At 44.4% G+C, this 15,835-nt stretch overlaps 1 protein-coding gene across 2 annotated transcripts in view; it reads left to right on the top strand.

Moving 5' to 3' along the window:
* tpcn1 (two pore segment channel 1) overlaps nt 1–13,924 on the top strand; it is a 63,730-nt gene extending 49,806 nt beyond the window's left edge. Inside the window, exons 13-26 of one of the 2 annotated variants that reach the window (XR_014620179.1) lie at nt 452–515; nt 659–703; nt 2,496–2,552; nt 4,116–4,163; nt 4,400–4,472; nt 4,649–4,756; nt 5,783–5,944; nt 7,780–7,895; nt 9,771–9,817; nt 9,948–10,016; nt 10,330–10,426; nt 10,936–11,075; nt 11,418–11,551; nt 12,614–12,689. Coding sequence is in view for 1 of the 2 variants with exons in the window: in XM_084323423.1 (XP_084179549.1) it covers nt 452–515; nt 659–703; nt 2,496–2,552; nt 4,116–4,163; nt 4,400–4,472; nt 4,649–4,756; nt 5,783–5,944; nt 7,780–7,895; nt 9,771–9,817; nt 9,948–10,016; nt 10,330–10,426; nt 10,936–11,075; nt 12,614–12,694; nt 13,086–13,304 (1,326 nt within the window). In the remaining variant the exon portion in view is untranslated. Of the gene's footprint in view, nt 1–451; nt 516–658; nt 704–2,495; nt 2,553–4,115; nt 4,164–4,399; nt 4,473–4,648; nt 4,757–5,782; nt 5,945–7,779; nt 7,896–9,770; nt 9,818–9,947; nt 10,017–10,329; nt 10,427–10,935; nt 11,076–11,417; nt 11,552–12,613; nt 12,695–13,085 lie in introns of those variants that run through there. The other variant, XM_084323423.1, reaches the window with a different exon arrangement.
* The last annotated feature ends 1,911 nt before the right edge of the window (nt 13,925–15,835 follow it).

Here is a 15,835-nt window from a genome sequence, read left to right as displayed (position 1 = left end):
TGGGATCCATTTTTGTGTAAGTGTTGTTTGTCTATAAATGTTAATAAAAATGTAAGTTTAAAAAAGAAAAAGAAAACGAGGGCTTTTCAAAATGCTATAAAACTAAAATTAACTGATAAAAAAACAATCCGCTTCGACAATGTTGACTGCAAACGAGTCATTGATAAGCGACGGGCACATTAGACACAGCCATAATTTAAAACATAGATTAGGCGTTTTTAACGCTAACATTGAAGTGGATGGTGGCATTCAACGGGGTAAATCAAGGTTAATCAAAGGCTCTGAAAGTGTTAACATTAAAAGTAAAACAGTTTTAGAACAATAGAGCACCAAGGCTGAAATGTATTTTCATAGTCAATATGAGGTTTGAATGACAGAATTTATCCACAGACCCAAATATTTGATAACACATTTGATAACATTAACAAGTGTGTATGTGTTTGGTCTTTAGGCACGAAGGAGCGGAGAACACTGGTTTGATGATCTTCCACACACAACCTTCCTCATCTTTAAAGGCTAGTTCTCTTTCCTGTTCCTTCTTCAAGCCAATCCACTCAACGAATCTGTTCCCCAATTTTCTCTCCATTCCCACTTTTTTGTTCCTCTTTCCTCTTATTACTCTGTTTAAATATTCTTGCTCTGGTTACGTTTCTAACAGGCATCAACTTGCTGGTGAAATCGAAGGCCTTCCAATATACCATGTGTGAGTGTTTTAAATCTTACACATCAAGTTCTCATTAACAATACATTAAGACCTGGGCCCTCATTTATCAACAATGCGTAGAAAGTGTTCTATTTTCGTTCTTAAGCACAGAATTTAGAATGTGTGTACGTACAGAAAAATCGGGATTCATCACACGTGCGTACATGGGTCGTACGCACACTCTGTGTTGATAAATACCATTTGTTCTACGCTCCGCACTCATGCACGATTTTAAGTATTTGCATATAGAACCGCCCGTAATTAACCATATACGGTCATGGAACACCTCCATGAAATGTGGAAAAGTGGACTAAGCCGAGCGAAGCGTGTTATGGGAGAAATACGCGACAGGCTGACAGACATGTACATGATATCTATTAACCATTGCTGCCTGGGCAGCACAAACACTAATAAAGACTGTGCTGGAATATGACTGCCTTTTCCCGTTTTGTTCGATTAATACCCAGGGATTAAAGTTCTCCTAAATTTTTTTCCAAATCGCGATGGATTTTCCGTAACTTTTCTACCTGCATATGATTTGTAGAGGCATACAATCTATTTTGATGTCGGTATTAGGTAGCCTATATACAATAATACAAGAGCATATACAAGAACAATGAATCTCACTGCCATGTATGATGTAGCCTACGCCATGTGTAGCCTGCCTATATGTGATCAATACAAACTTGAACTTGAATTCCATTATCATATTTATATGTTGTGTCTGTCCACTATCTTTGTTACTTTGTTATTCCCCCCCCCCCCCCCTATCTATGTAAAAAAGCGACCTTGGGTCTCTTGAAAGGCGCTATATAAAATGAAGCTATTATTATTATTATCACGTCTGTGCGGGAGCTCACAAATAGACTGTTAGTCTCAGTGAAGTTTCAACGGAGGTCATCTATTCTAACCAACAAATTGAAGTAGAAAGCATTTCGTTGTGACCAATCTTATTTGGAAAAATGACACACAAAATAATAGTATTTTGCTTTTTATTTGAAACAATATTTAATCGCGTTTGGAGGTGGGTGTTCTGCGTCTGCCCCCCCGTGCCAAACAAGCAGGCCAACCTCTTGTTCGCGCGTGAGCCCGTTATAATTACACTACTGTCGCTATTTTACAATGAACTATAATGAATTACGGTTCATACAGAACACGCGCCAGTGTTGGAAGTAATGCACGGAAGCTTATTTCCGCGTTGCAATAATAATATTCTACCGCCGGAGCGCCAGGTACGCACGGTCAGAGCTGTGTGTAAATATACGCACAAAGTCAAGCACACGTTCAAATTGATAAGTCACACACTTTGCTTAGAAATGATCATACGGGTTACGCACATATCTGTGCTTACGCACCATTGATAAATGAGGGCCCAGGTTTGTCACTTAAAGGTGCTATAGATAACATTCGGCCACTAGATGTCGCACTAGAGCTCCAGCATGTCATTTATCCAATCGGTAAAGCATGCAATCGCTGGATCTTACCTCATTATTTGATGTGCAACGCCTAGTTTGACAGTTTGATCTGTATTCCGTGAGCCAGGCGCGCCGGAGTTCACACGCAATTATGGAGCATTTAAAGCCACAGACATAGAAACAGCCTGTCGAGAACAGGAGCGAAACAGAGGGGTATAGACGCATGCTAGAATGCATAATCTGAATGGTATCTTCAGCTAAAAACGTCAAAGACATGTTTTGGGAGACCTCGGAGACCCATACAGTATTAACTTGTTGAAAAGGAGTATAATAATATGTGACCTTTTAACTTGCAACCTCCTCATTTGTCTCGGCAGATGTGGTGGTTGCCGTCAACGGGGTGTGGATCCTCGTAGAGACCTACATGCTGAACAGTAAGTGTTGTGAAGGGCCAGATTAAACCGAATATATATATTTATTTATATATATATATTTAATTGTATTTGTATATTCTCTAATATTCCCTGATATCCCTTGTATATTCCTTGTACAATATGCATTGAATATCCATTCTAGCCTACTGAACATCCCATAATAGTCTCCATTCTACTATTGGTCGAGACCTTGGTGCCAGGCTGCCATACCCCTCAGACCCAGTTCAAACGTACCGCTCCACATGTACGAACAAGTCCTAGTTCCGCGTAGGAATCTGGCTACCGCACCACTAATGGGACTATTTGTTCATAGTGCGTATATATACTGCGCTACTAAAGTAGGACTTTCCTTTTCAGTCCAGTTTCTTACCCTCCAATAGAGTCACAGACGTAAAGCCTCCCCGCGACGCCACGTGTGGGAGTAAGGCCAAGTTCGCCTACCATCGGTATTGAGACATCGTGTATATTAATATTTGAATAGTCATATTTGGCACTATATCGTCGAGTTGGACGTAGTCTATTAAGCTAATAATAGTCTGTTAATATATAGTGCTTCGTGCGGTGAGAATACTACCGTAGTCAGTACCCCATCGTTTCGGGCAGAGAACTGGCTGCTTACCCAGGGTGGTTGACCCCATGTGAAGCTGCACCCGAGGAGCCCCAGAGCCGACGAGCGAGTGGACCTGTATACCGGATTATTCTACCGACGACAGCCCGCCTTCCCAGGCACGGATTATGCTTTGTATACTTTGATTATTCCATGGATAAAGACCCCCGACACTGCCGTGTGTTGGAACCCCCCCCCCTGGAGAGGACGCAAGGTGAGGAGACGCTCTGCAAGACGAGGTCGCTTCACGTCTCTCCCCCGTGGACCGGAGAGAGCCGGCCCACAAAGAGTCCACCTGCTTTCATCTGTGGTCCAAGGATCGCCGGCGCATTGAACGGCATTACAGTGGGTTCACCTGGGATACCCTTGGCCGGACGAGGCAGCCGGATTCTACCCCCCCCCCCCCCCTCCTACTCCTGTCGGCTTACAAGCGACCGGATTAACCCCCCCTTAGTGTATCTAGTATATAATCATTAAAGTATCATTGCTGTTATTCCTTAACTATTCCAGGTCGTATATTTACCACCTGCGCCATCAGAGATTGGACATTCTCTATTGATATACCGACGAATACTCTTTGCCATAAAAGTGCATACTATTTCAATTCATAAATGTAATTAAGTGATTACGTGCTTGCTCTACACACCATTGCTGTGTAGTAATAAACGCATACTTCGACTTCGTACATTTGTGTTGGATCCGTTTCATCTACGTGAGAGTGTTTATGATAATATATTTATGCCGTGTACTGGGTGGCCGAATATTAAGTACAAAGGTAGTGGTAGTAAGTATCATATCTAGTAATACAGTCAGGGAATTGTACCCCTCAGTTACAGTAAGACTCTTCTACGGTAGCTGCAGAGCAACGGTGTGCTGTACCCCTGAGTCTGAGACCCCCTTGACCTCTCTCTCTCTCTCTCTCTCGCTCTCGCTCTCGCTCTCTCTCTTCTCAACAGCTGGATTTTCCAAATTTGTTCCATGGAGTTACATCGTCTTTCTTACCAGTGAGTCCCACTCCCAGTGTTGCCAGTCTCACTCCTCCCAAAATATAACACTTTCTAATATCCTCACGTCTGACCTATCTCAAGCACCGCCTTCTTTTCTCGCAACAGCTGTGTTTGGAGGAATCGAGAAAAGAAGGCGGGCGTGCGATGGGTCCGTCCAATCGGTTTCTTTCCTCAGTCGTTCACAGTCGTAACCCTTTCTCTCTCTCTCTCCGTCCTCCCCACCTCCTCTCTAGTCTACGGCGTGGAGGTGTTGTTGAAGATAGCAGGCCTGGGGCCGATGGCTTACTTCAGCTCCGGCTGGAACCTGTGAGCACTAACCTCTATGACGTTCTCGTCCTTATAAGACCCTATTACTTCATTGTAAACCAAGAATGGCCACTTTGGCAGCTAACCAGAATAGATGTGGAACAAATCCCCCAGGTGTTCTAGTTTGGGGGGGGGAGCTGCTCACCGTCACTGTGTCTGTCTGTCTGTCTGTCCAGGTTTGACTTCTCGGTGACGGTGTTCGCGTTATTGGGCCTGCTCGCTCTGGCCTTCAACATGGAGCCCTTCTACTTCATCGTGGTCCTCAGGCCTCTCCAGCTGCTCAGGTGAGCCCCTCCACGCCTCGTATACAGACGTGTGCATCGGATTCCCTTTAGCTAAGCTCGTTTAAATGTATGGCATTAGTGTCTATTCACATAGTTGTTTTGCAAACAGTATTGTGGGTTGCGAAAAGACAAATACATGTTTGTAATTTTTGATACAGGTGCTTTTTTCTCATTTCTTATTTTTCATATTCACATATTTGAAGTCTAAAGCCCTCCTCCGATGATTAATTAAGTGAAATAGCCTGAAATGAGGAACTAATAATTATTCTTTGGTGTTAACCCGTAACCACGCCAGTGGAGCTGTTGAGTGACTTCACCCATAACTGCCCCAGGTGTGTGTGTGTGTGTGTGTGTGTGTGTGTGTGTGTGTGTGTGTGTGTGTGTGTGTGTGTGTGTGTGTGTGTGTGTGTGTGTGTGTGTGTGTGTGTGTGTGTGTGTGTGTGTGTGTGTGTGTGTGTGTGTGTGTGTGTGTGTGTGTGTGTGTGTGTGCGCGCGCGCGTCCCTTCCACTCCCTTCAACTATTTCCCTAGGCCATTGTTGTATGTAGTTTAGAGATTAGAGTCAATTCATTGTATTTGCACAAGTACAGAGTACAATGAAATAGTACATAAGAATGTATACTGATGCCTTGTCTCCACTAGCCAGGGTTTAGCCATGGTATGGCGTCTCCATTGTCTTCAAAATCTGGCTGGACCCTGGCTGAGACAGCCACCTTTCACAACCTGGCCAGACCTGGTCAAAGTCGGCTGGGACTGTTCTATCATCATGGTTTAGCTTGTGTAGCACAGTTGGTGGTGTGAATTTTGAAAGGTCGCCTAGCAACTGGAGAGTTGACAAGAAACACAATGGAGACACAAACCCAACCATAACATGCTAGACCTTGGCTAGCCCCAGCTAGGCTGAACATAGCTAATGGAGACACAAACCCAAACATAGCTAATGGAGACGAGGCATTTGTCAACTTTCCTAATAAAGGATTTAAAAAAAATCTTGTATCTATCACTCTGTTCTGTCCCAACCGCCTAGGTTGTTTAAGATCAAGCAGAGGTATCGTAACGTGTTGGACACCATGTTTGAGCTCTTCCCGAGGATGGCTAGCCTGGGACTCACCCTGATCATCTTCTACTATTCCTTTGCCATCGTGGGGATGGAGTTCTTTGCCGATGTGGTTTACCCCAACTGCTGCACGTGAGTCACGTTCTCCTAGCAAGCTGGTGCTTGTATTCCTTGCAAATCAGTCACTTGTCACTTTCCTCATACAAACCTGCCAAAGTTCATTGACCATGTTCACACGGTGGCCATTTTGCTCTTATGGCATGCTCAGGTTGGGATTCCTTTCCCAGCAGGGTGGGAACAGGGTTTAAAGGAATCCCAACCTGAACATTACATGAGAGCAAAATGGCCACTGTGTGAATATGGTCAGTTACCCCAGTCAGTCTACTGTCTCATTTACTGTAGATAATTATTATTCTACTGAAACATGTAGCTACTCAGAGCAACCTCGTGGGAGGCATTACTTAAACTCAACAGCAAAAAGACAGAGCTCATGGTTGTGGCCCCCAAGGCACTGCTCGGGAAGGTTGGAGATCTCCTCCTCCACGTTGACGGCTCTTCCATCTCCCCGTCTCTCGAAGTCCGTAACCTGGGCGTCACCCTTGACTCCACACTTTCATTTCACTCCCACATCAAATCTGTCACCAAGTCTGCCTTCTACCACCTCAGGAACATCTCCCGTCTCCGACCCTCACTCTCAGACTCTGTGGCGGAGACCCTGATCCACTCATTTGTCACCTCCCGGTTGGACTATTGTAATGGAGTCCTGTTCGGGGTACCCAGCAAAGCCCTGGACAGGCTCCAGTATGTCCAGAACTCAGCTGCCAGGGTTCTCACTCACACCAAGCCCTGGCAGCACATCACCCCCACCCTCATCCATCTCCACTGGCTTCCAGTCAGGTTCCGCATCACCTTCAAACTCCTGCTCCTCACCTACAAATCCCTCCATGCCCTCGCCCCCCGGTACCTGTCTGATCTCCTCCACCAGTACACTCCATCCCGGAACCTACGATCCTCTGATCTAGGTCTCCTCTCCATCCCTCGCACCAGGTTACGGACTTTTGGGGACAGAGCCTTCAGCGTGGCGTCCCCTACCCTCTGGAACTCTCTCCCCCCCGAAATCCGCAACGCCCCAACCCTGGACACCTTCAAATCCGCTCTAAAAACACACCTCTTCACCAAGGCTTTCCCCATCAGTTAGTTTTAGATTAAATTAGGTCCATTATCCCCTATTTTCCCTCATCCCCTCTTCCCCCTCCCCCCCTACTTTCCTTGCCCTATTTTTTGTCCTGATTGTAAAGCGACCTTGGGTTCTATGAAAGGCGCTATATAAATTTGATTTATTATTATTATTATTATTATTACTTCTAAATAATCGTTATTCTACTGATATAACCTTCTAGCAACTCAGAGCAACCTCGTAGGAGACATTACCTCAAGATAATTATTATTCTACTGATAGAACCTTCTAGCTACTCAGAGCAACCTCATAGGAGGCATTACTTCAAGATAATCATTATTCTACTGATATGACATTTTAGTCCTTACTTCTGCACAGATTACCAGAGTGGTTTTTGCAGTCTGATATTTATTTCCACTAATGCTAGATGGAGCACAACCATGATTACACAGTAAGCCAGATACATTTCCAATAATATCATTGAATAATATTTTGTTCATATAACAATCAGTGTGTATGACTGGCTCACATTTCTAAATGAATATTCAAGTGTTGGTTTTACAGATTCAAATCCAAAACATCAAAATGTGCCGGTCTCATCTGGTGAAATCTATTGGCTAAACTGTCTCATCTGGTGAAATCTATTGGCTAAACTGTCATCTAGCTTACTTGACAATCCTGCGTTGGTCTTCTAGAGTCCCTTTCCCCCAGAAAGAAGTGCAGTAGTTTGTATTGTAAATGGAGTGTATATCTACTAACTGTAGTCCTCCCCGTCCCATCAACCCCTCAGCAACAGCACGGTGGCAGACTCCTACAGGCAGATCAACATCACCATAGGCAACAAGACGGTGCTGGAGGAAGGCTACTATTATCTCAATAACTTCAACAACATCCTCAGCAGCTTCGGTAAACACCTTGTATATACTGCACCTTATGTATACTGTTTACTTTTACTCATAGTATACGTTCAGGTTCAAATTCTTTATTCCCATATTTATTGTAAAATATAATATAACCGATAGGGCATACAGACCCTCATCTGCACCTTTTGTTTACACTTGTTTATCTTTCTCATATTTTTATATTCAGAGTTAATTATATTGTTTACACTGATTATTTGTTCTCATATTTTTATATTCATATTTAATTTGATCTTATCTTAATAGTCTTAACACTTTCAGTGCCTTTGATTAACGTTGATTAATGTCCTTGGATGCCAGCATCCACTTCAATGATAGCGTTAAAAACGCATAATCTGGGGGCGGTCAGGTGGCGTAGCGGAGATTGTGCTCGTCGCCAATGCAAGAGGCTGCGGTCTCGACTCCCGGAGAGTCAGCATTGCCTTGGCTCGGGCTGATCGCTATACTAACTCGTTTGGCTGAGTTAGGGGGAGGGGAGCCGTGGGTGGGTCCTGGGCGTTGTGGACAGCGACCCCTACAGTTCGGTCGGGGCGCCTGCTCAGCGAAGGTAGGATCTGGTGAGAGGTAGTGCGGCCTCCCACACGTTACACTCTCCCGGTGAGAATCTGCACGGCCAGGCTGGCTGCACATGCGTCGGAGGAAAGCATGTGACAGTCTCCGGCCTCTCGGACCAACAGTAGGGGAAAGTGCGCAACAACCAGGAAGGGGGTTGGGAATTGGCATAACGACTAACAGTGGGATGGGGGGAAAAGATTATAAAAAAAAAAAACGCATTATCTATGTTTTAAAATTATGTGTCTAATCTGCCCGTCGCTTATCAATGACTTGTTTGCAGTCAACATTGTCGAAACGGATTGTTTTTTTAATCGGTTCATTTTCGTTTTATAGCATTTCGAAAAGCTATTGTTTTCTCGAAAATTTCAGGAAAATAGAAAGATTCCCTCATAAACGGCATTTACTGGAATATTCTCGAATACACTAGACACGTTGTCATTTGTCTGCCTATTTATGAATCGTTTTCAAATAAACGCTAGATTATCGATAGTATATGTGTACTTATGCACGCTATAGAAGCAAGCTGAGAAATCGATTCTCTTATTTCCTCAACAGCACACACACACACACACATATACGGGGCACGCTGTTATCTCAGTGAAAACAGCTCAGATTATCCTAAAACTGGTAACATAGACTCCTTACCTTAGATCAGATGTTCTCCAAAAAGATTATTCCAATTCCTGATCGCCATTCCAAATATCGATCGCGTTTATTGATTGATTATTGGCTGCTGTAAATATATATTCCAGGCTGCTTTCCATCTCGCGATCACTTCCCTCTTCATCAGACTGCTCGCCAGCATAGTGGAGCCAGTAAGCCCCCCCCCCACACATCCACCAGTGTAATCGAATGGGCTGCAGTTACACAGGGATAGACGATAGGGGGCGGTATTTTCCCAACAGAGCTCCTAGAGGGGCTGCTGTACCAACGGGAGACTCAGTTGATGAAATATGAATTCAGATCGCTAATAAATAAAAAAAAAAATGACAATTAGCGTCGTCGGCATTCAATGGGCGGGGCGAAATAACGACATAACACGTCACCGGCATCCAAAGTGTTAATAGTGTTTTATTTTCACCACAGATCAACATTTCTATCCATACTGCCTTTGCCTTACAGTACTGGGAGTGTAGTGTGCATTTATTTTTAGGATGGATGGTCCTAACGGGAACCGTACCATAACCTTAGTGGTATGATCACTAGGGAGTTATAGAGACCTACCTCCTTCCATAATCTCCCTGTATAAACCTGAATGTTTATGCTTTCATTGACAACCTGGTGATATAATCTCTCTCGTCTCTAGTGACTCTGTTTGAACTGACTGTGGTCAACAACTGGTACATCACCATGGTAAGAGGTTATGTCATTGATCTGTACAAACCTTTCATCAGCCCATCAGCACTTTGTATTGATGTCTCAGCTTATCCCGGATTGGTGGATGTCATTGATTGACAGCTGCTGTGCCCAATTTCTCCCATAGGAAGGAGTGACCTCCATGACAACCCACTGGAGCCGCCTCTATTTCATGACATTCTACATTGTTACCATGGTGAGGTGTGTGTGTGAGAGAATGTGATTATGTCTGTCTGTGTATGTATGTATGTATGTATATATATACTGTATGTACTGTATGTCTAATATACAATTGACCGATCTCAAACCCGCCCTTTTTTCTCAATCCTCCAATCGCAACTGTTGCTTTCCTCGAACAAGAGGAGGAGTAGTTGTGATTGGAGGATCAAGAAGAGAGCTTGAGATAGGTCAATTGTGTTCATCTTTGCATTGCGGTGTGTTTGTCAGCAGATGTGTGCGTGTGTGTGCATGCAAGCATGTGTGTAATACTGCATCTCTGTCGCCCCCAGGTGGTGATGACCATTATTGTGGCTTTCGTTCTGGATGCCTTTGTGTTCCGCATGAACTACAGCCGCAAGAACAGAGAACCACAGGAGGACCCAGAGGGTGTGTGGGGTCAGGGGTTGGGTGTCGGGTCATGAAACTAACTTTCTTAGTTGGCTTGTGAATTCCGAATTTTACCAGACAATTGCAATTCTTTGCAAACAAATGTATGTATAATAAAATACAGTATGTTTAGTATGGAGTGAATGATATGTGTAGCATGGAGGGATGAATATGTATAGTATGGAGTGAATGATATGTGTAGCATGGAGGGATGAATATGTATAGTATGGAGTGAATGTGTAGCATGGAGGGATGAATATGTATAGTATGGAGTGAATGTGTAGCATGGAGGGATGAATATGTATAGTATGGAGTGAATGTGTAGCATGGAGGGATGAATATGTATAGTATGGAGTGAATGTGTAGCATGGAGGGATGAATATGTATTGTAGTTGGCCTGTTACCTTGTTTTTAACTACACTGATCAGGAGTAGCACTCATAATTTCATTGTATTAGTACAATGACAATAAAGCTTTCTATTCATCGTGTGTGTGTGTGTGTGTTTTAGATGAGAACGGGATAGTGTTTGAAGCGGAGGTGAATCGTGAGGAAGCCTTGGCCACTCTGGAGCTGTACAAACAGACATGTCCTGGTGTGTCCTCACTCAACTCTCTACAGGGAGTCCTACTGGCTATGGACCGCACCGGGGTGAGCACACACACACACACGCACGCAAGCACACGCACACACACAACAGTCCATCCAACCTCAGCTTATTACACGGTCATCACTTGTCAGCCAACTTGAACAACTTTGGACTCTACTGGTTTGTTCTTTCGGTCCCTCAAGCTTGTTCTGAGCTTGGAAGGTCTGCCTTTTCTGTTTACACTGTATCAGTCTGTAATTGTTTTAGCTGATTTTCTTTAGCTGACGATCAATACTTAATACTATAATGCCCCTGACTGATGGAACATCCTTCAACACACTTTGTACGGTCTTCTACTATTATGCACTTTATTTAATTTTTTTTAATTATGTTTTTTTTTTTAGATTTTTATTGTTTTTTTCGGACAAGTCCGGCAGAGAGAGGAAGTATGAGAGGATAGATGGGGGAAGACATTCGGCAAAGGTCGACGGGTCCGGGAGTCGAACCCGAGACGGGCGTGTTGCACCGCAGTGCTGCTGTACGTGCTGCGCCACCCTTACCCTGGCGCCCCGCACTTTTCTAACTATATTACTACCTACTATGTTAATATTATGTCTACTACACTACTATGCACTCATGACTGTAGCACCCAAGTTCAACAATGTTTGACGAACAACATTTCTTACCCTTAGCTGCCAGAGTTGTACCCTTCCTGCTGACTTGTTGTACAGAACTTGTAAGTCGCTTTAGATAAAAGCATCAGCTAAATGTAAATATAAAGATCAATACTTTTCCAACCTATGCTCAGTTTAGAACCATGATCACTAACAGTCTGTAACTGTTTTAGCTGATTTCCTTTGTTTTTATCTTCTATTTTATGAGATAGTGGTGTCTGGTGTTTTTATCTTGTTGTGTTATTACTTAAAGTTTCACCAGTTCTTTAAAGGGGAACTATTTTCCTATTTCTTTCACTATTTGGGCACTTTTACACAATTCCTGTGAGTCCTATGGAACACCTCTGTACGTTTTTTTTCCAAAAAATTCATTGTTTTGTATTTCTAATCAAGTACTCAAAAACAGAATTTTTCTACCTCAAGATCTTAAGCCGTTTTGAGGCTGGGCTCCAACCACTGTGTGGCCTGGTGCCAACTGCCACATCAACTGCCACATTATTATGCAGCTGAGAAATCTCTGACATCACAGATATGCACATTTTCAGACGACTCAGTTCAGTGAGGGTGAATATTGTGAGAGGAGAATTGGAAGAATGTGCCAATATGAGAATTAGAGACATAGATCCTATTAATATAAGTCCACATAGCTAGGAAACAATGCTAAACACTGAAAAAGGCCATTTATAAGATAGTTCCCCTTTAAATAAAGGTTTGATGATTATGATAAACCCCAGATTTTAAACTAAAAGGTTGCTTACAAACCTAACCTTTAGCCGGAGACCTCATGCATGCCTGACCCTGACCTTAAAAAACCCAAACCTTTTTATCATAGATAAAAAGATATGACAATTTTTTACTTTGTGGATTGGCCAACAACAGTCCTCATTACTGCGAGTCCCACTAACAGCTGGTCTATCTGTGTGCAGCACTCGACTCTGATGTACCTCGGTCGCAGATCAAGGACCAAGAGTGACCTCAGCATGAAGATGTACGAGGAGGAGATCCAGGTAAAAATACTGAGGTCAAATATCACACAGGGTCTGAAATTAACAAGGGCTTGTAGTTAAAATGGACGTTCCTAACACGCCACTGAAATGGACCTATCTCAAGCCCCGCCCTCTATTCTTTATCCTCCAATCACAACTGTTGCTTCCCTCGGACAAACAAAGTTGAGATTTTGATTTGTGAAAGATCAAAAAAATTAGGCCTTGATAAAAAGGATAGAAAATATAACAAACTACACACTGAATATACAACACTATTTTCATGACAAAATAAGGTGATTCTGTCCTTCCTTGCAATCTACTGTAAAATTGTAAAGGATTCTTTAATGCTGGGTTTAACGATGATCCCTAATTGATTTGAACCTCCTGTCGTTCTCGCCTTCTCTGTCTACAGGAGTGGTACGCCGAGTACTCGAGGGAGAACATGCCCGAGCTGGACCAAAGCCTCGAACGAGAGGCAGGCGCGGTCCAGGACAGCCTCACCCCGGACCCAGACAGCCTCACCCCGGACCCGGACAGTCTCATCCTGGACCCGGACAGTCCCGTCCCGGACCCGGCTCCCTCCACGGAGCCCCAGCTCAACTCACAGACCGGACATCACGTCATCAACTAACACACACTGTCTCCTACAACGACATACACGCCACTATCTCTGTCTTGGAGACGCAGAGAGCTTATCACTCCTGTCCCTGGGCCTTGGGACTGAAGTGAGGGCGCGAGCAGAAAGCACAGACACTCTCCCTGCCTGGAGCCCCTCACCACAGACGGACTGAAAGCACAGACACTCTCCCTGCCTGGGGCCCCTCACCACAGACGGACTGAAAGCACAGACACTCTCCCTGCCTGGGGCCCCTCACCACAGACGGACTGAAAGCACAGACTCTCCCTGCCTGGGGCCCCTCACCACAGACGGACTGAAAGCACAGACACTCTCCCTGCCTGGGGCCCCTCACCACAGACGGACTGAAAGCACAGACACTCTCCCTGCCTGGGGCCCCTCACCACAGACAGACTGAAAGCACAGACTCTCCCTGCCTGGGGCCCCTCACCACAGACAGACTGAAAGCACAGACTCTCCCTGCCTGGGGCCCCTCACCACAGACACTCTCCCTGCCTGGGGCCCCTCACCACAGACACTCTCCCTGCCCGGGGCCCCTCACCACAGACCCTCTCCCTGCCCGGGGCCCCTCACCACAGACACTCTCCCTGCCCGGAGCCCCTCACCACAGACACTCTCCCTGCCCGGGGCCCCTCACCACAGACACTCTCCCTGCCCGGGGCCCCTCACCACAGACACTCTCCCTGCCCGGGGCCCCTCACCACAGACACTCTCCCTGCCCGGGGCCCCTCACCACAGACACTCTCCCTGCCCGTGGCCCCTCACCACACAGACTGAAAGACAGACTGCTCTACGGGTGTGGTTGCTTGACCAATGAAACTGGATTCCAGAACTCCTTTTGGCCTTGTAACTGGCTGCCTTCCTAGCAGTGTGTTATGGGGGGAGTGTGTACTATAAGGGTGTGTATGTATGGCTGCTTTAGGCCCGTTGGGATAATCCTGCAGACCGTGTAGTTATTTAAACCTGATGCCTTAGTTTAACAACACATCTGACCAGTGTTATACCAGGTATTACTACATCTGACCAGTGTTATACCAGGTATTACTACATCTGACCAGTGTTATACCAGGTATTACTGCATCTGACCAGTGTTATACCAGGTATTACTACATCTGACCAGTGTTATACCAGGTATTACTACATCTGACCAGTGTTATACCAGGTATTACTCCATCTGACCAGTGTTATACCAGGTATTACTCCATCTGACCAGTGTTATACCAGGTATTACTCCATCTGACCAGTGTTATACCAGGTATTACTACATCTGACCAGTGTTATACCAGGTATTACTACATCTGACCAGTGTTATACCAGGTATTACTACATCTGACCAGTGTTATACCAGGTATTACTACATCTGACCAGTGTTATACCAGGTATTACTACATCTGACCAGTGTTATACCAGGTATTACTACATCTGACCAGTGTTATACCAGGTATTGCTGCATCTGACCAGTGTTATACCAGGTATTACTACATCTGACCAGTGTTATACCAGGTATTACTCCATCTGACCAGTGTTATACCAGGTATTACTACATCTGACCAGTGTTATACCAGGTATTACTGCATCTGACCAGTGTTATACCAGGTATTACTACATCTGACCAGTGTTATACCAGGTATTACTGCAGCTGACCAGTGTTATACCAGGTATTACTGCATCTGACCAGTGTTATACCAGGTATTACTGCATCTGACCAGTGTTATACCAGGTATTACTCCATCTGACCAGTGTTATACCAGGTATTACTGCATCTGACCAGTGTTATACCAGGTACAGGAATTACTGCATCTGACCAGTGTTATACCAGGTATTACTGCATCTGACCAGTGTTATACCAGGTATTACTGCATCTGACCAGTGTTATACCAGGTACAGGAATTACTGCATCTGACCAGTGTTATACCAGGTATTACTGCATCTGACCAGTGTTATACCAGGTATTACTGCATCTGACCAGTGTTATACCAGATATTACTGCATCTGACCAATGTTATACCAGGTATTACTACATCTGACCAATGTTATACCAGGTATTACTGCATCTGACCAGTGTTATACCAGGTATTACTGCATCTGACCAGTGTTATACCAGGTATTACTGCATCTGACCAATGTTATACCAGGTATTACTACCCAAGCTCTTCCCAAACGTACATACACTCCTTCTAGCCTCTACCCTGTAACCCCTATAAACAGTATATCTCGACTTAACGTCTCCCAACAGACTGAAGAGAAGACTTTACTTTTATATAACTTGTTATTCTGTATGTGTATTATAATAATGTATTTGATCTACTGGATAAGGAATCATTTTAATAAATAATAAATTGTTCTCTTTGTCAAGTGCACTGGCATACCTTTGGGTCTTGGAATAGAGAAGTATTTTTCAAATGTATTTACCCAGGGAGGTTTTGCTGAGCGCATGCTTTTTCACCAATGCCTTGCTACACAGTTCCGCGTCTTCACACATGGGTGTTGCACAGTACAACCAGTAATTTCCTGCCACTGAGCAC

Source organism: Notolepis coatsorum (assembly GCF_963971535.1).
Source record: "Notolepis coatsorum genome assembly, chromosome: 10".
NCBI classification, from domain to species: Eukaryota; Metazoa; Chordata; class Actinopteri; order Aulopiformes; family Paralepididae; genus Notolepis; species Notolepis coatsorum.
The sequence above is the reverse complement of the archived record's forward strand: the minus strand, read 5'-3'. Positions and strand labels throughout refer to the sequence as shown.